This window comes from Mytilus californianus, unplaced genomic scaffold, assembly GCF_021869535.1.
Source record: "Mytilus californianus isolate M0D057914Y unplaced genomic scaffold, xbMytCali1.0.p SCAF_2, whole genome shotgun sequence".
In the NCBI taxonomy this organism is placed as follows: domain Eukaryota; kingdom Metazoa; phylum Mollusca; class Bivalvia; order Mytilida; family Mytilidae; genus Mytilus; species Mytilus californianus.
This window is the reverse complement of record NW_026262668.1, coordinates 22,747,397-22,774,407: the sequence shown is the minus strand read 5'-3', so window position 1 is coordinate 22,774,407 and position 27,011 is coordinate 22,747,397. Positions and strand designations below refer to the sequence as shown.

Genomic DNA, 27,011 nt, shown 5'->3' with positions numbered 1-27,011 from the left:
TTACAAAAATCTTCTCCTCTGAAACTACTGGGCCAAATGCACCCAAACTTAAACACAATCATCATTCAAGTATCTAGTTTAAAAAATGTGTCTGATGACCCCGCCAACCAACCAAGATGGAATAAAGAATTAAAGACAAACTATCCAGAAGTACCCAGAATTTTAGTAGGAAATAAAATAGACATAAGGGAAAATAAGAAAAAAATAGAAAAACTTCAGAAAGAAAAAAAAAACATAATCAATGATGAAACAGCTAGTGATGTGAAAGACATTCTTGGCATGAATGACTATGTAAGTTGCTCAGCTAAAATAAATACAGGTGTTGCAGATGTGTTCAAAGCTGCTGCTACTGCAGCTTTATAGCTAAATTAGACATTATTTGTACATAATTGTTGAGATACCAACCAAATGTGTGAAAGGAGTAAACTTTTTGTCAGATCTCAATCCTCACCTGATATGAATTATTTTCAAAAGTGAAATGTATTTTTTAGCTCACCTGACCTGAAAGGTCAAGTGAGCTTTTCTCATCACTTTGCGTCCGTCGTCCGTAAACTTTTACAAAAATCTTCTCCTCTGAAACCACTGGGCCAAATTTAACCAAACTTAGCCACAATCATCATTAGGGTATCTAGTTTAAAAAATGTGTCCGATGACCCCGCCAACCAACCAAGATGGCCGCCATGGCTAAAAATAGAACATAGGGGTAAAATGTAGATTTTGGCTTATATCTCTGAAACCAAAGCATTTAGAGGAAATCTGACATAGGGTAAAACTGATTATTAGGTCAAGATCTATCTGCCCTGAAATTTTCAGACAAATGTGACAACCTGTTGTTGGGTTGCTGCCCCTGAATTGGTAATTTTAAGGAAATTTTGCAGTTTTTGGTTATTATCTTGAATATTATTATAGATAGAGATAAACTGTAAACAGCAATAATGTTCAGCAAAGTAAGATCTACAAATAAGTTGTCATGACCAAAATTGTCAGTCGACCCCTTTAGGAGTTATTGAACTTAATAATCAATTTTTAACAATTTTTCGTAAATTTTTGTAATCTTTTACAAAAATCTTCTTCTCTGAAACTACTGATACAAATTTAACCATACTTGGCCATAATCATTATTAGGGTATGTATTTTAAAAAAATTTGTCCGATGACCCCGCCAACCAACCAAGATGGCCACCATGGCTAAAAATAGAACATAGGGGTAAAATGTAGATTTTGGCTCATATCTCTGAAACCAAAGCATTTAGAGTAAATCTGACATAGGGTAAAACTGATTATCAGGTCAAGATCTATCTGCCCTGAAATATTCAGACAAATCTTACAACCTGTTGTTGGGTTGCTGCCCCTGAATTGGTAATTTTAAGGAAATTTTGCAGTTTTTGGTTATTTTCTTGAATATTATTATAGATAGAGATAAACTGTAAACAGCAATAATGTTCAGCAAAGTAAGATCTACAAATAAGTTGTCATGACCAAAATTGTCAGTCGACCCTTTTAGGAGTTATTGCCCTTAATAGTCAATTTTTAACAATTTTTGTAAATTTTTGTAATCTTTTACAAAAATCTTTTTCTCTGAAACTACTGAGACAAATTTAACCATACTTGGCCATAATCATTATTAGGGTATATAGTTTAAAAAATTTGTCCGATGACCCCGCCTTCCAACCATCATGGCCAACTTAGTTAAAAATAGAACATAGGGGTAAAATGCAGTTTTTGGTTTATATCTCTGAAACTAAAGCATTTAGAGCAAATCTGACAGGTGGCAAAAATGTTCATCAGATTTAGATTTATCTGCCCTGAAACTTTCAGACAAATCCGACGACCCGTTGTTGGGTTGCTGCCCCTGAGTTAGTAATTTTACAAAAATTTTGCAGTTTTTTGTAGAGCCTGCGACTTTTGTTGCAGAAAGCTCGACATAGGGATAGCGATCCGGCGGCGGCGGCGGCGTTAGCTAACTTCTTAAAAGCTTTATATTTTAGAAGATGGAAGACCTGGATGCTTCATACTTTGTATATGGATGCCTCATGTTACGAAGTTTCCGTCAGTCACATGTCCAATGTCCTTGACCTCATTTTCATGGTTCAGTGACTACTTGAAAAAAAAGTTCAGATTTTTTGTAATGTTAAATTCTCTCTTATTATAAGTAATAGGATAACTATATTTGGTATGTGCGTACCTTGCAAGGTCCTCATGCCCGTCAGACAGTTTTCACTTGACCTCGACCTCATTTCATGGATCAGTGAACAAGGTTAAGTTTTCGTGGTCAAGTCCATATCTCAGATACTATAAGCAATAGGTCTAGTATATTCGGTGTATGGAAGGACTGTAAGGTGTACATGTCCAACTGGCAGGTGTCATCTGACCTTGACCTCATTTTCATGGTTCAGTGGTTATAGTTAAGTTTTTGTGTTTTGGTCTGTTTTTCTTATACTGTATGCAATAGGTCTACTATATTTGGTGTATGGAATGATTGTAAGGTGTACATGTCTAGCTGGCAGGTGTCATCTTACCTTGACCTCATTTTCATGGTTCAGTGGTCAAAGTTAAGTTTTTGAGTTTTGGTCTTTTTTTCTAATACTATATGCAATAGTTGAACTATATTTGGTGTATGGAAATATTTTATGATCTATATGTCAGTCACGCAGGTTTTATTTGACCTTGACCTCATTTTCAAGGTTCATTGCTCAGTGTTAAGTTTTTGTGTTTTGGTCTGTTTTTCTTAAACTATAAGCAATAGGTCAACTATATTTGTTGTATGGAAGAATTGTTAGCTGTACATGCCTGCCTAGCATGGTTCATCTGACCTTGACCTCATTTTCATGGTTCATTGGTCAATGTTTAGTTTACTTGGTTAATGTTAAGTTTATGTGACAGTTGTAATAAAGCTTTATATTTAGGACTATCAACATGATATCAATGATTAGTAAAGAAGGCGAGACATTTCAGCGTGTGCACTCTTGTTGTTATTATCTTAGATATCATTATAATATCTAATATCTAATACTATTAATTATGATTTTAACCTTATTTTACATGATTTCCAAAGCATCAGTAAATACAGGTGAGTGACACAGGCTCTTGAGAGCCTCTAGTTTGAATGAGTGGCTAATTTTCCAAATTGTGTTGCCTTTAAACTTTTTTTTAAACTTCATTGGATAGAAGATTTGACCACCCTCTGAAAATGATGATTTTGGTTGCAAACATGCGTCATGGTGACATTGGTGGCACAAAGATCCCATTCATTCACATCTTTGTATTCTGAATGTACAAAGCAAATTTTAACCAAATTTGTGTCTGAATAGTGTATGGAAGGTCCTCTTTGGATGATCCTTATTATAAGGTTTAGCTCTGATTAAAGCAAGGGTTGCAGTCTTTGGTTGGGAGTTAGTAATGATAGATAAACTCTTTATAAAAATACAAGGCACAATATATATTTAAATATCATTATACATTCTATTGCAAAATGTTTATCAATCAGTAGTTGTAACTTCTGAAAAGTGTTTGTGTATTTAATTTTCTAATTATATCTGTATAAATTTTGTTATTTTATGCTAAGAATGTGATGTTTCATTTTAAGTTAAAGAAGTATGCAAAGAGGTAAAAGAAGAAGAAAGTGTAGGAAATGGTAGAGGTAAATAAGTTACAAGTGATTTGGGAAAAAACAGTAACAGTCTGCCAATTAGAGAGAAAGTAGGATTCATGAAAAATATTAGTGTCCATTTAATATTGTCCAGGGCAGTAGAGTTATTTTTCTTCAGTGGTCTCTTTGAGAACATATATATGCAGATTTTATAGCTGTTGAAATTTTGCGTCATTTTTAACCAGATTGTCAAAGGAAAATATCGATTATTAATTTGGTGATGTACAACCCAAGAGAAAATATATCTGGAATCCCACCTGATTCCACTGGGATAAAATTTCGGGATTCCCGCAAAAGAAGCAGGATTCCTATGTAAATCCCGGTGGAAATATACTGGGATATTGTGGGATTTTGATTGGAATATACTGGGATTCCCGGAAAAAATCGGGATCCTGAAATAAATCCCAGTGGAAATATACTGGGATATTGTGGGATTTTGATTGGAATATACTGGGATTCCCGGAAAAAAAATGGGGATCTCGAAATAAATCCCAGCAGGATATACTGGAATTCCATGCACGTTCTTGACTCCACTGGGATTCCTGGTTTATTTATTTATTACCTTTGCGCAAGTTGCGAAAGGATACATGATGTAAAGTTCTCCTCCTTTCTGTAAATAAATTTGCTGTCTCTGTACTTCCAACTAGTATTGCTGAGTAAAGGTAACTGGAATCTGCATGCAATCTGTTTACTGTCAAAACTTGCAGCTCCATTTAAGCAAATCATTAAATCCCCTAAAAGTATCAAAAAAATCCACAAAGAATCAATTGTTCAAGACGTTTTGAAGCAATAAATTCAATAGAAATATTATTGCATGTTTATACAGTAGATTGGAAGCCATTTGGAATCAAATTAATTACCCCCCCCCCCCCCCTTTTTTTATCCCCCGAAGATAAACAACTAGCGACTTATTATTTTCACCAAATAACCATTCACACAACTCAATTAAATTTTTACATATCTACCAGTTATGTCTGTTATGTGACAACAAGATTATTCATTGTTTTATGTTAAAAATAGATATATTTTCAGTTAATGCTTTCAGACTTTCTGATGTCGATTTGCTCAAATAAAAACCATAAAAAAATCTTAGTTCTTCAATGAATTATTTTTTATAATCATTATATACACATATACACAAGTTAACTTTAATTGTTAATGCATTTATCTGAAAACATCTGCATCGTATTCCTCCATAATCAGCGTAATCAGAATTTGATGACGTATTTATCCAGTACACTAACGTCGATATGACAATCTCGCCCCATATTATACCGGTAACGGTATTATAAAAATAAATCAAGGGTGTCGCATAAAATAATTTATTACTAGCCAGATTTTAAATATAAGAAAAAAACAACTCTAATTTAATCGGCACAGGCTGCATGCGGATGAACTAGTGGCTGCATTATCTAGGACGGTATTTTCTAGGGTCGGACTGTTCAGTACAATTACAAACAAAAAACATGTGGTCATGACTTGTTTACATTTTACATAAGTGGATAAACCAACGTGTTACGATGTCAATCATTGGCCTATCATTGACATATGCCGGACAACAATTAATGTAACACTTATGTAAACTTGGAAAAAATCAGAAATGCCCCAACTTGTCTGGCAAAACAGCCATTGACGTTTCTCGGACGCCCTGCCATTTTTATCGCGAAAATCTCGGCATTTTCTGACTTAGAAATACTAAGTCCAATAAATTAAGACGTCTTGAAAGGCTATTAAATTTTTTTTCTTTGACGCCTTACATCGTCGCAGGAAGGCGTCAAAGCAAAAATTTGGTGTCATACACATTGTTAATTAACACCAATAAGCTTTGCTTTATGTCATAAATAATTGTGTATTTCAAAAATGTTTGACAAAAAAGGAAGGCGTCCCAGAAAAAAATTAAAATACTAGCCTTGCCAGACGTCATAATTATTTGGACTACTTACGTGGCTGTAAATGGATAAAAAACATATTTGTTAAAACAATCATGCTATTTGAATAGATCCATATGCGTTTTCAGATTCAGCAATCAACAACTTTCTGTTTACCAAACACTTACATATTTTTCCACTCAAAATTCTGGTTTATGTTTTCCCGTTTCAACTAGAATGGGATCCGGCTTCAGACAGTTATCCCGAATGGGATCCCAGTTTCAGATATTTATCCCGTTTCAACTAGAATGGGATCCCGGCTTCAGACAGTTATCCTGAATGGGATCCCAGTTTCAGATGCTTATGCCGGCTTGTCCCGCCGATTTCACCGGGATTTCATTTGGATCCCAATGGATCCCGTTTTCATTTTCTCTTGGGAAAGGCTGGGCGGTTGGCTGCGAAACAGTGTCTGTGTAATTACTTGAAATCAATTTGGCGAAATCTTTTCAAATTAGATATGTTGCTTCCCGTGAGAAAATGTAGGTCAAGTTTGTTTTCAGGATTTAAGCTTTAATTGTTGTTGAGTTGTAGACCTATAAGTAGCGAAAAGTGATACTTTTTTTTTTTTTTTTTTTTTTTTATTTGTTTTTCAGTAGTCAGGCTTTTACAATCCCTGTACATCACCACCTGACTATGGTGTTAAGGGGTTTGATACAGGAAACAAAAAAATTAATAATTGACTACATTTTTTTTCTACTGTCATGACTATGAATATATATTATATGAATATCAACGTTATAATAACTAGAGGCTCTAAAGAGCCTGTGTCGCTCACCTTGGTCTATGTGCATATTAAACAAAGGACACAGGTGGATTCATGACAAAATTGTGTTTTGGTGATGGTGATGTGTTTGTAGATCTTACTTTACTGAACATTCTTGATGCTTACAATTATCTCTATCTATAATGAACTTGGCCCTGTAGTTTCAGTGGAAATTATTTTGTAAAAATTTACAAAATTTATGAAAATTGTTAAAAATTTATTATAAAGGGCAATAACTCCTTAAGGGGTCAATTGACCATTTTGGTCATGTGACTTATTTGTAGGTCTTACTTTGCTGTACATTATTGCTCTTTACAGTTTATCTCTATCTATAATAATATTCAAGATAATAACCAAAAGCTGAAAAAATTTCTAAAAATTACCAATTCAGGGGCAGCAACCCAACAACGGGTTGCCTGAATGGTCTGAAAATTTAAGGGCAGATAGATCTTGACCTAATGAACAATTTTGTTTTTGAAAGATTTGCTAGAAATGCTTTGGGTTTAGATATATGAGCCAAAAACTGCATTTTACCCTATGTACTATTATTAGCCATGTCGGCCATCTTGGTTTGAGGGCGGGGTCATCAAACACAATTTTTAAACTACATACCCTAATGATGATTGTTTACAACTTTAGTTAAATTCATCTAAGTAGTTTCAGAGGAGAAGATTTTTGTAAAAGATAACAAAAATTTACGAAAAATTGTTAAAAATTGACTATAAAAGAGCAATAACTCCTTAAGGGGTCAACTGACCATTTTGGTCATGTTGACTTATTTGTAGAACTTACTTTGCTGAACATTATTGCTGTTTACAGTTTATCTCTATCTATAATAATATTTGAGATAATAACCAAATAAGGCAAAATTTCCTTAAAATTACTAATTCAGGGGCAGCAACCTAACAACGGGTTGTCCGATTCATCTGAAAATTTCAGGGCAGATAGATCTTGAGCTAATAAACATTTTTACCCTTTGTCAGATTTGCTCTCAATGCTTTGGTTTCAGAGATATAAGCCAATATCTACATTTTATCCCTATGTTCTATTTTTAGCCATGGCGGCCATCTTGGTTAGTTGGCCGGGTCACCGGACACATTTTTTAAACTAGATACCCTAATAATGATATTGGCCAAGTTTGGTTAAATTTGGCCCAGTAGTTTCAGAGGAGAAGATTTTTGTAAAAGTTTACGGACGACGGACGTCAAGTGATGAGAAAAGCTCACTTGGCCCTTTGGGCCAGGTGAGCTAAAAAGGGGAAAAGAAAACAATCACACACACATACACCCACTCTTGCACTTGCGTTAACATGACATATATCAACTTGTGTATTGCAAAGAAAAATGTTATCTTTGTAAAGATCTGCTCTTTATAAACTAAGTTTCATTTTTTACTGTATATGATTTGAATCAAAAGTAATTGTTATTGTAATTGGACAATAAAACAAATCAAATGAAATATTGGGGAAGCCCATGGGGGTAACCCCCACCCCCTTCTTTTTGATAACTTGTAAACGGTCGAGATCCCCACCCCTGAACCATATAAATTCTTGAATGGGACATTAAAACAAATCAAATGAAGTTGAGGGGAAGTCCCCTGGGGTAACCCCCACCCCCTGCTTTTTGAAAACTTGTAAATGGTCAAGATCCCCACCCTGAAACCATAAAAATTCTTGTATGGGACAATAAAACTAATCAAATGAAGTAAAAGGCGGAGTCACCTGGGGTCACCCTAACCCCCTCCTGTTTGAGTACTTGTAAACGGTCGAGATCCCCACCCCTAAACCATATATATTCTTGTATGGGACAAAAACACAAATCAAATGAAAATATAATAATAGGGGAAGTCCATGGGGGTCACCCCCACCCCCTTCTTTTTATTGAGAACTTGTAAACGGTCAAGATCCCCACCCCGAAACCATATATATTCTTGTATGGGACAATAAATCAAATCAAATGAAATATAGAAGAAGTCGTTGGGGGTAACCCCAACCCCCCTTCTTTTTGATAACTTGTGAACGGTCAAGATCCCCACCTCTAAACCATATATATTCTTGAATGGGACAATAAAACAAATCAAATGAAATTGAGGGGAAGTCCCCTGGGGAAACCCCCACCCTCTTTTTTTTTTGAAAACTTGTTAACGGTCAAGATCCCCACCCCGAAACCATATATTTTCTTGTATGGGACAATAAAACAAATCAAATGAAATATAAGGCGAGTCCCCTTGGGTCCCCACCCCCCTCCTGTTTGAGAACTTGTAAACGGTCAAGATCCGCACCCCTAAACCATATATATTCTTGTATGGGACAATAAAACAAATCAAATGAAATATAGGGGAAGTCCAGGGGGGGTCACTCCCACCCTCCTTTTTTAGCACACCTGGCCCGAAGGGCCAAGTGAGCTTTTCTCATCACTTGGCGTCTGTCGTCAGTCGTCGTCGTTAGCTTTTTACAAAAATCTTCTCCTCTGAAACCACTGGGCCAAATTTAACCAAACTTGGCCACAATCAACATTAGGGTATCTAGTTTTAAAAAGGTGTCCGATGACCCTGCCAACCAACCAAGATGGCCACCATGGCTAAAAATAGAACATAGGGGTAAAATGTAGATTTTGGCTTATATCTCTGAAACCAAAGCATTTAGAGTAAATCTGACATAGGGTAAAACTGATAATCAGGTCAAGATCTATCTGCCCTGAAATTTTCAGACAAATTTGACATCCTTTTGTTGGGTTGCTGCCCCTGAATTGGTAATTTTAAGGAAATTTTGCAGTTTTTGGTTATTATCTTGAATATTATTATAGATAGAGATAAACTGCAAACAGCAATAATGTTCAGCAAAGTAAGATCTACAAATAAGTTGTCATGACCAAAATTGTCAGTCGACCCCTTGAGGAGTTATTGCCCTTAATAGTCAATTTTTAACAATTTTTTGTAAATTTTTGTAATCTTTTACAAAAATCTTCTTCTCTGAAACTACTGAGACAAATGAATTTAACCATACTTGGCCATAATCATTATTAGGGTATCTAGTTTAAAAAATGTGTACGGTGACCCCGCCTTCCAACCATCATGGCCGACTTGGTTAAAAAAAGAACATAGGGGTAAAATGCAGTTTTTGGTTTATATCTCTGAAACTTAAGCATTTAGAGCAAATCTGACAGGTGGCAAAAATGTTTATCAGATTTAGATTTATCTGCCCTGAAATTTTCAGACGAATCCGACAACCCGTTGTTGGGTTGCTGCCCCTGAGTTAGTAATTTTACAAAAATTTGGCAGTTTTTTGTTATTATCTTAGATATCATTATAATATCTAATATCTAATACTATTAATTAAGATTTTAACCTTATTTTACATGATTTCCAAAGCATCAGTAAATACAGGTGAGCGACACAGGCTCTTGAGAGCCTCTAGTTTTGAAAACTTGTAAACAGTCAAGATCCCCACCCCAAAACCATATATATATTCTTGTATGGGACAGTAAATCAAATCAAATGAAATAAAAGGCGAGTCCCCTGGGGTCACCCCACCCCCTCCTGTTTGAGAACTTGTAAACGGTCGAGATCCCCACCCCTAATCCATATATATTCTTGTATGGGACAATAAAACAAATCAAATGAAATATAGGGATAGTCCCCTGGGGTAACCCCCACCCCCTTTCTTTTTGAAAACTTGTAAATGGTCAAGATCCCTACCCCAAAACCATATATATTCTTGTATGGGACAATACAACAAATCAAATCAAATATAAGGTGAGTCCCCTTGGGTCATCCCACCCCCCTCCTGTTTAAGAACTTGTAAACGGTTGAGCTTTTCATTATTAATAAGATAATACCACATTGAGGTCCAAAGGGTCCTAAATTAAACTTTTGTTTAATTTCATCAAATATTGGATTCTTTGGTTCTTTGATATGCTGATTCTAACAATGTTTGAGTGTTAAATCATATCTAATTTTAGAGAACTTAGTCATCACTGGTTGTTGTTATAATATTATTGATTATAATTTGAAAAATTGCATCATATCTTATTTTAGAGAACTATTTCTCCAGTTTGAGTTATTTCCATTTGCACAGAAAATATTATGGATAAAATTAACCTGTGTTTCAACATAAATTAAATATATATATAGGGTTCTTTCAAATGCCGAATCTAAACTCTATTTAAATATTAGATTTTTAGGCTCAGTTTTCAAGTTGGTCCAAATCAGGGTCCAAAATTAAACTTTGTTTGATTCAACAAAAAATTGAATTTATGGGGTTCTTTGAAATGCTGAATCTAACCATGTATTGAGAGATTTTGGATTGTGGGCTCCTTTATCAAATTGGTCTACATTGAGGTCCAAAGGGTCCAGATTAAACTTTTGTCTGATTTCATCAAAAATTGAATTCTTGGGGTTCTTTGATATGCTGATTCTAATATGTACTTAGATTTTGGATATTGGACCATAATAGGTATTTAAATGTCCAATTTCAAATATATCAGTTCTTTGACTACATTCATTTTGTGTCACAAACCTATGATGTGTCAAATATTCAATCACAATCCAAATTCAGAGCTGTTTTAAGTTTAAATGTGGTGTCCATACTTGCTCAACTGTTCAGGGTTCAACCTCTGCAGGAAAATCCGGTTTGCTGTCTCTCTGACAGCCTCTTGTTCTTAGTTTCTTTTGTTACCTATTCTGACATGGAACTCAGACTTTTTTTGTACTGAATTTTACTGTGCGTATTGCTGTGTGTTTGTTTATTCTACATTGGCTAGAGGTATAGGGGGAGGGTTGAGATCTCACAAAACATATTTAACCCCGCCGCATTTTAGCGCCTGCCCAAAGTCAGGAGCCTCTAGCCTTTGTAAGTCTTGTATGTTTTTTAATTTTAGTTCATTTATATGTTTTGGAGTTTAGTGTGACGTCTGTTTTCACTGAACTAGTACACATTTTTGTTTAGGGGCCAGCTGAAGCCCGCCTCCCGGTGCGGGATTTTCACGCTGTGTTGAAGACCAATTGGTGGCCTTCGGCTGTTTTCTGCTCTTTGGTCGGGTTGTTGTCTCTTTGACACATTCCCGATTTCCATTCTCAATTTTAATTAAGGTTATCTCAAATATAAAACAAAATCACAATTGTAAACATACATATTCTTATACTGCAGATAATAAGCATTACAAAGAAGTATGTGTAGTCGTAGTTGGAGATGGGGCCTGTGGAAAAACATCTCTTATAGAAGTGTTTAAAACAGGAGAATTCAAGAAGAATCATATACCAACTTGCTTTCAAACATACAATTCCTCAATTACAGTTCAAGGAATAGAGGTATGTTAAAAGAGCATTTTGAGGATAGTGATTAAGCTATACAGTATCTCATAACAATGGGGACAATCAGTGTACAATTATTCTAAAAGAAAACACTACTTCACCAAAAAACAAAATATATAGTCTGTGTCTGCTTTACCAGTTTAAAAAGACCGAAGAAAATAACTCTATTAAAATTTGTATACCCTATTTCTATCATTATTTAGTCCATTTAACAAAATTTTACATTCAAATAACTCACAAACTTTTATAATGCAGTGTAGCTTATAATCCAACATAAATCCTTTCATCGTCATGGTGTATTGAATATACGTTCATTTTGATTATTTTATTAAAGCAGGTCCACTAAAATTGAAGCTGTTGTCCATGCTTTGTAAAACTCCCTGAATATTTAACAAATTTTGTGTATTAAAAAAAAAATCAGCCACAGAGTGTATCTATATATTAACTTCACAATAAAATTATGTCCATTTACCAGTTAAATGTTCAAGTTACATAAACTTCCATGAAGTTTTTTGACTAAATTATAATTTGATGAGTTTTTATGATGGCATACATATGTTTTTATCTGATTATTAAAACAATAATTATGAATGTTTTAATCAAAATACACATATAAAAAAGTAAGAAAATATATACAAATTACATAAAAAATATATGAAAAAAGGCTGAGTGGTGCAATAACATTAACATTACCTATTTTCTGCACCAGATGCGCATTTTGACAATAAATGTCTTTTCAGTGATGCTTGAAACCAAAATATTTGAAAACCCAAAACTTATTAAGAAAATGGAGAGCTTTTAAACCAAATAAGACAAAGGAGTATAGTCAAAGCTGGGTAAAGAATCAGAACTTTGTATGAGGGAGATATTTGATTCCTTAATTTATAATAATTTCAAAATTTTGTAAATGCTAACTTTAATAACCCATTATTCTTATTTTCATGTCAGTAGTGAGTACCGAAATGTTTAATGTCAATCTAAGTGTAAAAAATTTCATAGAGTTTTACTATACAAACAATACAAATGAAAAACATTAAAAGAACACTTACACACATTAAGAATTTTAAATTAAAAATCTACATTTTTCCTCTCTCTTTCAAAGGTCCAACTTAAAGTGAGGGACACACCTGGTCAAGAAAATTTTGCCGACATGAGGAGCAAAGCCTATCATGATGCTGATGTATTTATTGTGTGCTTTGCAGTAGACAATCAAGATAGTTTTTCTAATGTGAATTCAGTTTGGAATAAAGAATTAAAGACAAACTATCCAGAAGTACCCAGAATTTTAGTAGGAAATAAAATAGACATAAGGGAAAATAAGAAAAAAATAGAAAAACTTCAGAAAGAAAAAAAAAACATAATCAATGATGAAACAGCTAGTGATGTGAAAGACATTCTTGGCATGAATGACTATGTAAGTTGCTCAGCTAAAATAAATACAGGTGTTGCAGATGTGTTCAAAGCTGCTGCTACTGCAGCTATATAGCTAAATTAGACATTATTTGTACATAATTGTTGAGATACCAACCAAATGTGTGAAAGGAGTAAACTTTTTGTCAGATCTCAATCCTCACCTGATATGAATTATTTTCAAAAGTGAAATGTATTTTTTAGCTCACCTGACCTGAAAGGTCAAGTGAGCTTTTCTCATCACTTTGCGTCCGTCGTCCGTAAACTTTTACAAAAATCTTCTCCTCTGAAACCACTGGGCCAAATTTAACCAAACTTGGCCACAATCATCATTAGGGTATTTAGTTTAAAAAATGTGTCCGATGACCCCGCCAACCAACCAAGATGGCCGCCATGGCTAAAAATAGAACATAGGGGTAAAATGTAGATTTTGGCTTATATCTCTGAAACCAAAGCATTTAGAGTAAATCTGACAGGGTAAAACTGATTATCAGGTCAAGATCTATCTGCCCTGAAATTTTCAGACAAATCTGACAATCTGTTGTTGGGTTGCTGCCCCTGAATTGGTAATTTTAAGGAAATTTTGCAGTTTTTGGTTATTATCTTGAATATTATTATAGATAGAGATAAACTGTAAACAGCAATAATGTTCAGCAAAGTAAGATCTACAAATAAGTATCCATGACCAAAATTGTCAGTCGACCCCTTTGAGAGTTATTGCCCTTAATAGTCAATTTTTAACAATTTTTCGTAAATTTTTGTAATCTTTTACAAAAATCTTCTTCTCTGAAACTACTGAGACAAATTTAACCATACTTGGCCATAATCATTATTAGGGTATCTAGTTTTAAAAATATGTCCGATGACCCCGCCTTCCAACCATCATTGCCGACGTGGTTAAAAATAGACAATAGGGGTAAAATGCAGTTTTTGGTTTATATCTCTGAAACTTAAGCATTTAGAGCAAATCTGACAGGTGGGAAAAATGTTCATCAGATTTAGATTTATCTGCCCTGAAATTTTCAGACGAATCCGACAACCCGTTGTTGGGTTGCTGCCCCTGAGTTAGTAATTTGGCAAAAATTTTGCTGTTTTTTGTTATTATCTTAGATATCATTATAATATCTAATATCTAATACTATTAATTATGATTTTAACCTTATTTTACATGATTTCCAAAGCATCAGTAAATACAGGTGAGCGACACAGGCTCTTGAGAGCCTCTAGTTATTTCATTAAACAGTATGTAGATATTGAAGGAAACCAGGCCAGATTCTGTTCGTGTGCCCTGTTCATGTCCTTTCTTATAAGATTAACATTTTAGCATTGCCACATATATTACAATAAGAAAGCATAACTTTTGTATTGTTCGATTAACTGTCAGAAATTTGAATACTCTTTGATATGACATCATTATACCCAATGTTTTATAGTTATGCAGGGTATAGTGTTTGACCATTCTTTCCCTTTTGTATGTCCATTAGTCATTTTCGTTTCCGGTTTCATACTGCAATATTTCATATCAAATTGCAACCATACTTGAATATGTATTCTAATGCAATTATTTTGTATAAATGGTTCTGATTGGATGACAGTAAGCGTAAAATTCTCTATCTCCTTGTCTGTAACTAAGGAAGCCGACATTTTGAATTGCGGAATGTATTGACATGTAATTTCTACAATAATAAGCAAATAAACTCACATGTTGCACCTAGAAATCGTCTTTTTATCAAATTTTATTACATTCTGAAGCGACCAAGATGCCAGAAAACTCCCGGTGTTTACATTTGACGCCGGAAGCATACCTATGACGTCACCTAGTTTAGGGGCCAAAGAAGATAACATCTTTTCACGGAAATTTCTTTAATGAAAATTTTACACTGAAATAATGATTGAAATTGAACTGTGTACTTGTTTTGCATTAGAATAGAGATAACTGTATTGTATTTGAAGCTTTGCGGACGTCCATCGGTAGTTTTACTGTCGCAAAATACCCGTTTACCTGTCTCCGCTACGCGTCGCCAGGTAAACTAAATTTGCGACAGTAAAACTACTGATGGACGTCCGCAAAGCTTCAAATACAATACAGTTATCTCTTAAATATTATCACATATGATAAGAGGAGATTCCTATTGTTTTTTGGTTCACTAAAAAAGTGGTTTCAAGATGCTAAATCAAATACTTAATTATGGATTACAGCCATACTAGGTTAAATGGTAACATATAGTAATAGGAAGATAGTTATTAATTTTGAGGTCATTACATCCAAGGTAAAGATCATAGTTACAAAAATAGACTGAAATTTAAGCAGAAAAGTGTTTTATTGATGCTAAATCGAATAATTAATGAGAGATTATAAACAAAAATTGGTTATATGGTCGCATATAATAAGGGGAAAATCCAAATTGATTTTGAGGTCACTACTTCCAAGGTTATGGTCATAATTAGATGTTATTGAAAATAGACTGAAATTAATGCATAAAAGTGATGTAAATCATATACTACACACAGGATTGCAACTCTACTTGGATATATGGTCACATATACAATGAGGGGAAAATATCAATTTATTTTGCGGTCACCTCATCAAAGAACTAGGTGAATGCCACTAAAATAGACTGAAATTTGTGAATAAAAGTAGTTTCCAGATCAGGGCTTCCAAAATGGTTGTATTGTCCGGACTTGACCGGTAAATTATTTATTTGACCAGTCATAAAACTGACATGATGAATAATTTCTATCAAAACAAACCCTACTTTAATACCCCCTCATTACAACCAAGGCTAATTAGTTGTCTGACAGCTGAAATTTACCTGTTCAGACGACAGGTCAACTATTTTGTACCTGGACATTGATTGGTCTATTTAAAGGTATTTACTGAAATTTCGGCGGTTTGCATCTAGTCAAAAAGATTGAGAGTAACAGAAATACGTATATACATATGATTTGATGAAAAATTTAAAAAGTTAGTTATAAAGGTTTTAATCGAAAAATCATCAGAATCACGTTGTTTGAACTAGTACACGTGTGCCCATGTGCGCAGGAGTGAGATTTAATTAATCATCCAAAATTTTAAAAAATGCTTAAATTATCATTGATAGTTTTATTTGACTTTTATTTCTAGTATTTTTCAGAAGAAATAACTTGGAAAGAGCTACCTAAACTCAATCGTGCTTTGTAAACGTATACTGATTTACGTATCCGTCGCTGGTCCGTGTTTTACCATTCTTCTTTTTCTCTATTCTTCCCTCCACTGTCTGGAGTACCACTGTGGCATTTACCAAAATCTAAAAGCACCTTACGTGTCACCGAAATATCAATGTTACTGTCACAATCTGTTACTTGATTCACACATCAATAGGGTATGCAGAATATGGGTTCTTACTTTCTATTGTTCATTCTAAGCCAATAACACACCTTTGTTTTCCATTTGTTAGATGTGTTTGAGCCTTTGATTTTGCCATTTATAAAGGACTTTACGTTTGGAATTTCCCTTGGAGTTCGGTATTTTTGTTTTTTGACTTATATAGGTACTTTTTATAAGTCGCCTTACTCTGCACCAGTAGACTTATAAATCCTGATTCAAAAAGGGATACAATAAATTGAATTAGGGACAAACAAAAGTATTCACGTTCAAAGACTTTGTGCATAGCTCATAGCAAGAGTTACATAATATATTTATATATATAGATATTGGTCAGATATATCAAAAGTTTAACTTATACCTTATTTAAGACCATTGCAAAGAGTTATTTAAGTGGTCTACAAATACTACTCAATTATACAACTTAACCATTCACATAAACTTTAAGTTTCAGCCTTACGAACTCAACTATAAGTTTTGCAAAAATAGGGCAACATTGCCTGTCCTTAACAATTGACTGATTATTTAAGTCTTATTTTGATAAATTTACTTTGAATATTATGTCATATTAAATAGTTTTCAATGACATTGCCACCATAACTGCTAGCTTAATCCATATTTGAACATCTTTTATGGTGTAAGGCATATACTATTCCTCTTGATATGGCCTCTATTTTCTCCATCCGTAAGATAGTCTGTATTAATATTGGAATTTTGTGGACTTGACACATCTAAAATCACTTTCAATAGCATTGACTTGTTTGAAAAGACTATATTTTCTATTTCATAATAAATGTCACATAGCAGATTTCTTAGCTTTGAAATATAAACTGTCTCCTCAAAGTATCTGTACTGCTACACTGTAGCAGGAAATGTTCAGTATTATCAATGTCAGCCATACTTATTAAATCTACTACGGTTCGATTGCAGTGTATACACTAACATTAACTTTCTTACTAGAAATAGAATAAGGTCCTGTATTGGCCCATATATTATGAAAAGTGCAACAATTCATTGACAAAATTTGGATGTAAAAAACGACAAATAGATTTTCCTTCTGCCATAATCATTATCTTCTGTCTCCAAAAAGTTTCTGTTCTTTTTATGCCCCATCTACGATAGTAGAGGGGCATTATGTTTTTCGGTCTGTGCGTCCGTTCGTTCGTCCGTCCGTCTGTTCCGCTTCAGGTTAAAGTTTTTGGTCAAGGTAGTTTTTGATGAAGTTGAAGTCCAATCAACTTGACACTTAATAGACATATTCCCTATGATATGATCTTTCTAATTTGAATGCCAAATTAGAGTTTTACACCAATTTCACGGTCCACTAAACATAGAAAATGATGGTGCGAGTGGGGCATCCGTGTACTATGGACACATTCTTGTTTTCACATAATTTTTCCAACCTTCTTTATTCGGTATAGAATTTCAAATGTCAAATATTGATTCAAAGACATACAATGAAATTATATCATTCACAGATATAAACCAGCTATGAAAGGTGTTATCCTCCAGTACATATTTTATACAAATATCCTTCTCTATATCATTATTTCTCACAATGTTAACAAAATTTTACTATGTAAGAACGCTTCCATTGGCATCTGACCAAACAGTATATAAATTTCTGCATCAGATGTTCGTTCTGGCAGATTTTACATTTTTAAGTTGTGATTTATGAAAAAAGTTCAATTCATCCATTTCCTTTCTACTGAGCGTTACACAATCTAGCCTAAAAATCAGAAGTGGGCGTACATATGTATTCCATATCTTCATAACTATATTTGGGTTGACTCCGTTGTATCCGTGCACACCTGCATCTTTCAGCGCATAGCAAGTACGTCTAAAGCTAGCTAATTTTATTCTCTCTGTCCCTAATAAATTTTTCAACTGAATTTCGTTCAATTTCCATAATGTGTTTATGAAGAAACATGTTCCACATGTTTGTCATGTAAATACAGTTCATCAAAACATTTCTCATTCCTTCTATTATCAATTGTCATAATTTTACTTTTAGTTTCACTAATAAGGTATCTTTCTTTATCTTGTAAGTTTAACATTTTCTGAAAAGAGGTTGAGTCGGCGCACGCTGGTGAGGCGGCATGTGTTGTTCCAATTTGGAAGCTCAAATGCTTGTTTTGATGCGAATCTAATAATTGATTGATATCAAATGTAGGAGACAATATACCACATTGTCTAACTCCCTGTTGTCCATTTAAAGATTTTGAAAACTGTCTACCCCATTTAGCCCTTAATCTCATCTGCTGATACCACTTGTATACTAAAAACCAGTCCTCATCCTTAACTCCTGATTAAAACAGTTTTAACATCAACGAGTCATGCCACACAACATCAAAAGCTTTAGAAGCATCAATAAAAGCTACAAACATTTTCTTCTTACAGTCTTTGGCATCTGTAATAGCCTCAGTAAATAATTAAGCTGCATTTGTAGGGGATACCCGTTTAGTAAAGTCACGTTGCAATTTAGTTTGACATTTATTCAATTGCAGAGAAATTTTAGATAAATGTACTATCTCAAACACTCGTTACATGATACTGCAAGCAGTGATACGCATGTACGAATTTGGGGTTTACCATGACTCTTGTGTAAAGGTGTAATAATTCCAGACTGAAAGATTTCAGGTACATCTCTTTTCTTCTAAAATACGATCAAAAAGAGCTTTTAGTATTATAGGTACTATTGTCAACCAAATTTTAAATGTTCACTCATTAAATTTAATTCGTCAGGTGACTTTCCATTTTTTATTTTGCCTATAGCTTCTGTAAATCATCTAAAGTTGCATATTGCACCCCCGGATTCTCCGAATTTTGTACTTTCAAAATATTTTGGAAATTACGCTGAACAATCTGATGCTGATGTTCATAAAATGTTGAACTTGAACTAAATTTTCAAAATATGAAGCCCTACCGTCCCTTATTTCTGCTGAGTACTCGAGATGTATGCCATCAAAATAAACTAACTTAAATAGTTTCTTGGCTTGACCAGATCTCTGCATATTAACAAGTTTAAAAAAAAATTGATTTGAAGTATAAGAGTCTATTATTTCATAATACAGTTTTTACCTATTATTGGCATCCAGTTGCCACTGGGCTTGTCGAATTTTCTTTTTTGCCATTTTTCACCCATAAATTGTTTTTTTTCACATTTTATACCCAAACTTGTTTGAAAATAGTATATGCTTGTTCCCTGTCATTACACAGTATTCTCAAATTTTTGTAGGCCAAGGCCTCAATTTTCGAACCCTACGTTTTTTCACCACAACTGCTGATTCCTCTGCACTAGTTTTAAAAATATAAGCCATATTTTGAAATTGATGATCTAAAGTTTCAGATGTAATGTCTAAAGACTTAAATTTTTCATTAAGTATGCTTTGGCACTTTAACGTATCACATTTCTCCCAATTAACTCTATTCATTGTAACAATATTGTCTTCATCAGTTTTGTCAATATCCTGAAAATTACAGTGCAAAGTGGCAGTGACTGGCACTAAAAGCTTAAATATAGTCTTTTTGTGACGAAGCTTTATAATTCTGGTGAAAAAATGTATGAGATAAAGGATAATTCCTCGGTACACAGAGATTAATTTCCTGTATTGACGTTGAAACACTTTGTCCGTTGTTGTTTTCCGTTAACATATCAATGAGGCATTAAATCCACTATTACTATTATGGTGTGATCTGAAAATTGAACAGTTCATTCACTGATCTCATCAAAACACTGCTCATATTTTTGATCGTATTCCTTACTACCAGTACAGGGCATATATACAGCCACAATACAAATTTGTTTCGTCTTCGAGTCAATAGTTATAACACATTTAAGTTCATTACCATCTGAATGAATTTTAACAAATTGGTCTAAGAGTACTAGTGATCTCAATAATATCACACAGTCACCCCATCGCCGCATTCGTAATCTGTTATAAATAGGGTCCTATTCATCGGTACTTTTAAAAGTAGTACTTAAAGCGCGTTCTACAGCGAAAGTTTCTAATTTTGACTTTTCAGAGGACCATAACCAGTGTTCCTGTATAGCTAGTATAAATACCATTGTCAAGTCAGCATCCGGTATTAGGAAAATGTGCTTTTTAAAAACAAAAGTGAAGTTATTGACAGCATAATTTGGCACAAATAAAGAGTCTAAGGCAGATATTAGTACACTGATATTGCACACTTCGAATGATGTCCTGTCAATTTAGCAGTTTACGTCAGAACATCGAATTTATATCGAAAGTCAAGCTTAATATCGTTTAAGTGTCAATCATTGTTTATATGATGCCCAACTGATTACCATAATTGCCTTTTGTTAATAAGTCTTAAGGAATTAAAATCAGGATAAGACAAAAAATGTCCGGCTGGCTCAAATATTATTTTGAACTCATATTCCAGATGCTAAATTAAATACAACAGATGAGTTTGCAAACTTACTAGGATATATCGTCACATGTAATAAGAGAAAAATCTCTAAGTCAACGAGTCTTTTTTTATCTGTATTTCTGTGATTTGAAATACTGCTAGGATACGATTGTTAGCCAAAGGATAAAGAAGTAAACGGGGAGTGTTGAGTACTAAGAATGGAAGTATAGCCCTGAAAAATACTGTCACAAACATTTTTCTTGTCTGTATTTTTTTTACATGATGCCTTTGTGTATTTTGAATATAAAAATAGTGTAACATCAAAATCTGAAGTTTCCATTAGATTAATGATGAACATTCTCGGCTAAGGGATATTTGCAGCTTAACTTATAGAACAGATGCTTGCTTTTCGTTCTAAACTGCATGCTGACCTGTCTGTCTTTTTTGTGTTGTTACGTAACAGTCTCATAAACATAGATACAAAATCTCATTTTATCAATGTTGAAGATGCACTTATTTAGCTTTGAGATTACTGTGTGAATTATTATTTCTAGTATGTTTGTTTGATGGACAATAAATATTGTTTACCTCTATCCAATTTGTATGGTGTGTCAATATTAAACTTACTGACATGAGCTTTTTTTATCAATTGCATGTGAAGGGGTATTGTCTGTCATTGTACATTGTAAAATTAAATCTAGAAAATGTTAGATTTTTTGGGGCAATTTCGTTTGAATTTACTTATACAAGAATCATTTTCAGAAAGTTTCTACCTTTCCTAAATTCATTGTATCACAATGTGGAACTTTCATTTACTAATAAGTTGTATTTTTGACATATAAACAAACTATAATATACTTTTTGTAGTTTTTGACCTGGTATGATGACTCTTTTTTAGCTAATCTGACCCAAGGTGCTAGTTTGAGCTCCTCTGAAAATACTGAGTCTATTTGCACCAAACCTTGTCACAATTAGCCTTGGGGTATCAAAAATAAAGGCTTATAAACAAAACATAGGGATAAATGCAATTATTGTTTATCTTGAAAACCGTTATAGATCTTGCAGGGGCAGAAAGCCTTCTGTCCAATTTGACCAAAATTATCAGACGACTCCTTATTGCCCTTATAACAGAATTTTACCAATTTTTGTTTATCCTTGAGAAATAAGATCGATAGTCAAACGCACATTGCCAGAGATGAGTTAGTGAGAAACTAAATATAAAAAATATCAGCAAGACAAGATCAACAGATAACAGATAGCATTGGCCTTCTGAAATTATTTATTGCCTATGAATGACGATTTTTGTATAAGTACAGACAGAGGAATTGTGAATTTCAAAGAAAATTCGCAAATTGAAATCTACAAATAATTCAATATACCTGAAATGGTTAGTCAACTTCTTATAGAAGACGCCCTTGAGTGACTAATTTTACTCAATTTTTGTGTTTTTTGTAGAAATTATAGTAGAGAAACGGTCAAAAAGACTAACAACAAAAAAACTATCAACAAAATATGATATTCAAATAAGTTAGTCGTAACTTACCATGGAGAAAATTGCAATTTGACTACAATAGGAGTTGTTGCCCTTAAGTGTCATTTTCTACTAGTTTCTAGACTGGAAAGTTTTGAGTGAAGCAAGAAAAAACAATTTATTTTATCCAAAAAGATAAAAAGCAAATGTCAAAATAATGTCTACTGGACACTTAAGATAAAATTGCCAATATTTCTTGAATGGTGATAAATTCTCACCTATACTAGGCACCAAACACCATTCCTCATTTTATTTTCCCATTTTCCACTAGTTTCTGAACTGGAAAGTTTTGAGTGAAGCAATATCAAACAATTTATTTTATCCAAAATACGTAAAAAGCAAATGTCAATATAATGTCTCTGGGAGCCTTAAGATAAAAATTGCCAATAGTTCTTGAATGTTGATAAATTCCCAAGTATACTAAGCACCAAACACCATTCCCCTTTCCATTTTGAATCATTCACGAATTGCACCATTCAAAATTACTCACAATTTACATCTTTGATTAAACAAACTCAAATTTGAAAACATTCTTCATGCACCATGCATCATTATATAAATAACACATAGCTTAGAGGGTGATAGAGCAGCTTGTTACCCTGAGAAAACATTGTCAAGTAAGGCGAAGCCAAGATTGACAATGTTTTTTCGAGGGGTAACATTCTGCTTTATCACCCTCTCAGCTATGTGTTATTAGTCCCCTACCGACGAAGTTGAAGGGAACTTTAGGTTTCACTCCGTCCGTCTGTCTGTCCATCCGTCAGTCCGGCAAATCGGTTTTCCACACTTTTTTTTCTTCGTCCTTGAAGATATTGATTTGATAATTGGTATATAGTTTTATTGTCTCGCCTTGACGGAGTCACAAAGCGAGACATAGGTATGCTGTTTCCGGCGGCGGTGGCGGCGTCATCAATGTATTAGTTTATGATTAGGTCTAGTTCATGGTGAGCCACTAGTGGTAGGTAAATGATATTTGGTATGCAGTTGTATTAGCATTGGCACATCTCATTACCATGGAGATTATTTGGCCCCGCCCCCTCAGTCAAGGTCTATTGACTTTGAAACTTTGCTTAGTTTACATGTATTAGTTTGTGATTAGGTCAGTTTATGGGGAACCATGTGTTGTAGGTCAATGATATTTGGTATGAAGTTGTATAAGCATTGGCATATCTCATTTCCATGGAGATTATTAGGCCCCGCCCCCTCATTCATGGTCTATTGACTGAAACTTTTGCTTAGTTTTCATGTATTAGTTTGTGATTAGGTCAGTTTAAGGGGAACTTTTAGTGGTAGGTCAATGATAATTGGTATGCAGTTGCATAAGCATTAGCACATCTCATTTCCATGGAGAATATTGGGTCCTTACCTCTCAGTCATGGTCTATTGACTTTGAAACTTTTGCTTAGTTTACATGTATTAGTTTGTGATTAGGTCAGTTTAAGATGAACCACTAATGTTAAGTCAATGATATTCGGTATGCAAATGTATTGGCATTTGCAAGTTTCAATTCCATGGAGATTATATAACCCCACCCCCTAATAATAGTTCATTGACTTTGAAACTTTTACATAGTTTACAAGTTAGTGTTTGTGTTTAGGTTTGTTTAAAGGGAACGACTTATGAAAAGACTAATATTTGGTTTGCAGTTGTATTAGCATTGGCACATCTCATTTCCATGAAGATTGTTTAGCCCTGTACCTTCAATCATGGTTAATTGACTTTGAATATTTGCATAACTTACATGTTAAAGTATTGCTATTTTAATTTCAACATTTGCATTGTCAAAATAACAAATAGACGAGACAAATCTCTGTGTTAACAGTTTATCATGACAAGTTACAGATCAAGTTCGAATTTTGTTCCGGTCTGATGATTTTGTGCAGAGTTATGGTCCTTGGACTTAGATTCACACAAATAATCATTTTTCCTCACTTGTCAGTCCGTATGTCCCAAAGTTGGTTTCCATTCTCTAAATTAAGTTTGCCTCCACCAAATTTTATGAAATTTATACAAAATGCTTATTACCACAAAACACAGATCAAGTTTGAATTTTGGTGGCGTCACTTTAGGTGTAATACCACCAAATCATAGTACGTCACATCCGGTTGCATACGAAAATAGGTCGAAAAAAAATATTCCCTTGAATTTGACAGTTGTAGATAATTGATCCTTCATTTCATTGCAGTAAAACATTTCTTGGTCATAAACATATATATTGGGTATTTCAAAGCACCATTTTTTTTTTATTTAGGGTTTCTATAGAATATTTTGGAAACTTGAGGTTACATGGTTACTAAAGCTTGTACACAGGTTAAAAAAGGGGGAAAATTTGATTGGTTAACTTCCAGTGATGGTTATTTTCTTATATGCAATGAAATGTTATGTGAAATTTTTTCTATAGTACTGGACAGGATCAAACTTTACTCATGCCAAGTATTTCTTTATTTGAAACAAAGATAAATTCTGCACAATTTTTTGAAAAGTGCAAATTTAACAAAGACTAATAGGGGAAAATCAATGGTGGTATTACACCTTTAACTGTTCTAGAGTTATGCCCCTTTACAAATGGAAAAATTGCTGAATTTTTCATTTCCGTTCTCTAACTTAGGTTTGCCTCAACCAAATGTTATGAAACTTATACTCAATACTTATCGACACAAAACTCCGATCAAGTACAAATTTGGGTAGCGTCACTTATTCCGTTCTTCAGTTATGTCCCTTTATAACTTTATATGATATGCAAGCGGGGGCATCATCTGTGTCCCATGGACACATTCCCCATTTATTAGTCCCCTACCGACGAAGTCGAAGGGGACTTTAGGTTTGCCCACTGTCCGTCTGTCTGTCCGTCCGTCTGTCCATCCGTCAGTCCGGCAACTCAGTTTTCCACACTTTTTTTCTTCGTTCTTGAAGACATTGATTTGATATTTAGTATATAGTTTTATAATGACAAGTTATAGATCAAGTTCAAATTTTGTTCCGGTCTGATGATTTAGTCCAGAGTTATGGTCCATAAAAAAACTCCATAACTAATGTTAGAGTACTATGTTAAACCATATATCTGTACAAAGGGAGATAACTCATTTTTTAAAATTTGGTAAATTGTTTGAGGAATTTTGTGGCAGGTTTATATGTTATTTTGTATAAACTAATTTTCTGAATGCTACATGTATATATATATATATATTTTTTTATTAAGTGAAATCCTTAAATTAGATAATAATCTATTTTTATTAAAGTATATATTTCATTACATTACTTTGTGTAGATAAAAGTTGTTGACATTTTATAGATAAGTTACAAATCTATATTAGTTTGTGACAAATGAAAAAAAAAATATTTGGAACTATTAATTTTATTTGATTGTAATTCGAAAATAGATATACATTGTATTACATCATATCTAATGTTAGAGTGTTATAGGTTTTCCACACTTTTTTCATCTGGCTTGAAGATATTGATTGACAATTGGTATATAGTTTTATCATGACAAGTTACAGATCAAGTTCAAATTTTTGTTTCAGTCTGATAATTTTGTGCAGAGTTATGGTCCTTGGACTTGAAAAAATTCTCTCATATATTCAGTTTTCCACACTGTTTTTAGCCATGCTTTAAAATATTGACTTGATATTTTCTATTTGTTTACACCATGACAAGTTATAGAACAAGTTAGCATTTTGTTCCAGTATAATGAATTTTTACCCGATAGGGGACTATGTATTGCCATGCAATACTCTCAGAATGCTTGTCTTTTTTAGCCATGGCATTGTCAGTTTATTTTCGACTTATGAGTTTGAATGTCCCTTTGGTATCTTTCACCTCTCTTTTTTTCATCATGCTTGAAAATATTGATTTGATAATTGGTATATAGTTGTATCATGACAAGTTACAGATCAAGTTCGAATTTTGTTCCGGTCTGATGATTTTATGCAGAGTTATGGTCCTTGGACATAGAAAATTCACTAATAATCAGTTTTCTACACTTTTTTTTTCATCATGCTTGAAGATATTGACGATATTTGTTATAAAGTTAACACCATGACAAATTATAGAACAAGTTAGCATTTTGTTACAGTACAATGAAATTTTAACCTGTAGGGGACTATGTATTGCCATGCAATACTCTCAGAATGCTTGTTTAATTTAATTATTAAATTGAGCTTTCTGTTATTATTGTCTATTAAATTTCAAATTCAGAGTAATAAACTATGACATCGTGTACATAACAATCATCCGTATTTAATTAAAGCGCACACTTGATCAAGTGTCTCCGTGAAGGGTAATAGAGTATTTGCCATGGGATAGAACAAATTGTCACCCTCGTATTAACCAATCAAAATCTGGCATTTTAACATGAAGTACAATAATACACAATACCCTTTCACACTTGGTAAAGATAAATATTACAATATATACTGTAACGTTCACCATTCACCATACACGTTTGAAATGGAAATTTAAAACATTCAGTGGAAATATTTTGTAAGGATTATAGATGAAGTTTGGGGGTACATAGTGACAAATATATTATTTGGGTTAAAGTTTCATGAAATCAAATCAAAACCCTGATGTCACTTGTGCTATATCGATATTTTTTAAGGCTTCGTCTCTTACATTTGATATCGCAAACATCATAGTACAGTAACATAGAGGTGAATATTCTTTATATCCTATCAATGTACA

General features: G+C 33.6%; 1 protein-coding gene and 1 long non-coding RNA gene across 6 annotated transcripts in view; both read left to right on the top strand.

Moving 5' to 3' along the window:
- LOC127729524 (uncharacterized) overlaps window positions 1-15,040 on the top strand; it is a 29,268-nt gene extending 14,228 nt beyond the window's left edge. The window contains exons 4-6 of the mRNA XM_052237361.1: window positions 3,586-3,639; window positions 11,486-11,646; window positions 12,752-15,040. Of these exons, the coding sequence (XP_052093321.1) occupies window positions 3,586-3,639; window positions 11,486-11,646; window positions 12,752-13,135 (599 nt within the window). The 3' untranslated portion in view covers window positions 13,136-15,040. The remainder of the gene's footprint in view (window positions 1-3,585; window positions 3,640-11,485; window positions 11,647-12,751) is intronic.
- The window catches only part of LOC127729534 (uncharacterized), a 115,253-nt gene that overhangs the window by 17,091 nt on the left and 71,151 nt on the right, over window positions 1-27,011 (top strand). The gene's annotated exons all lie outside the window — the stretch shown is intronic.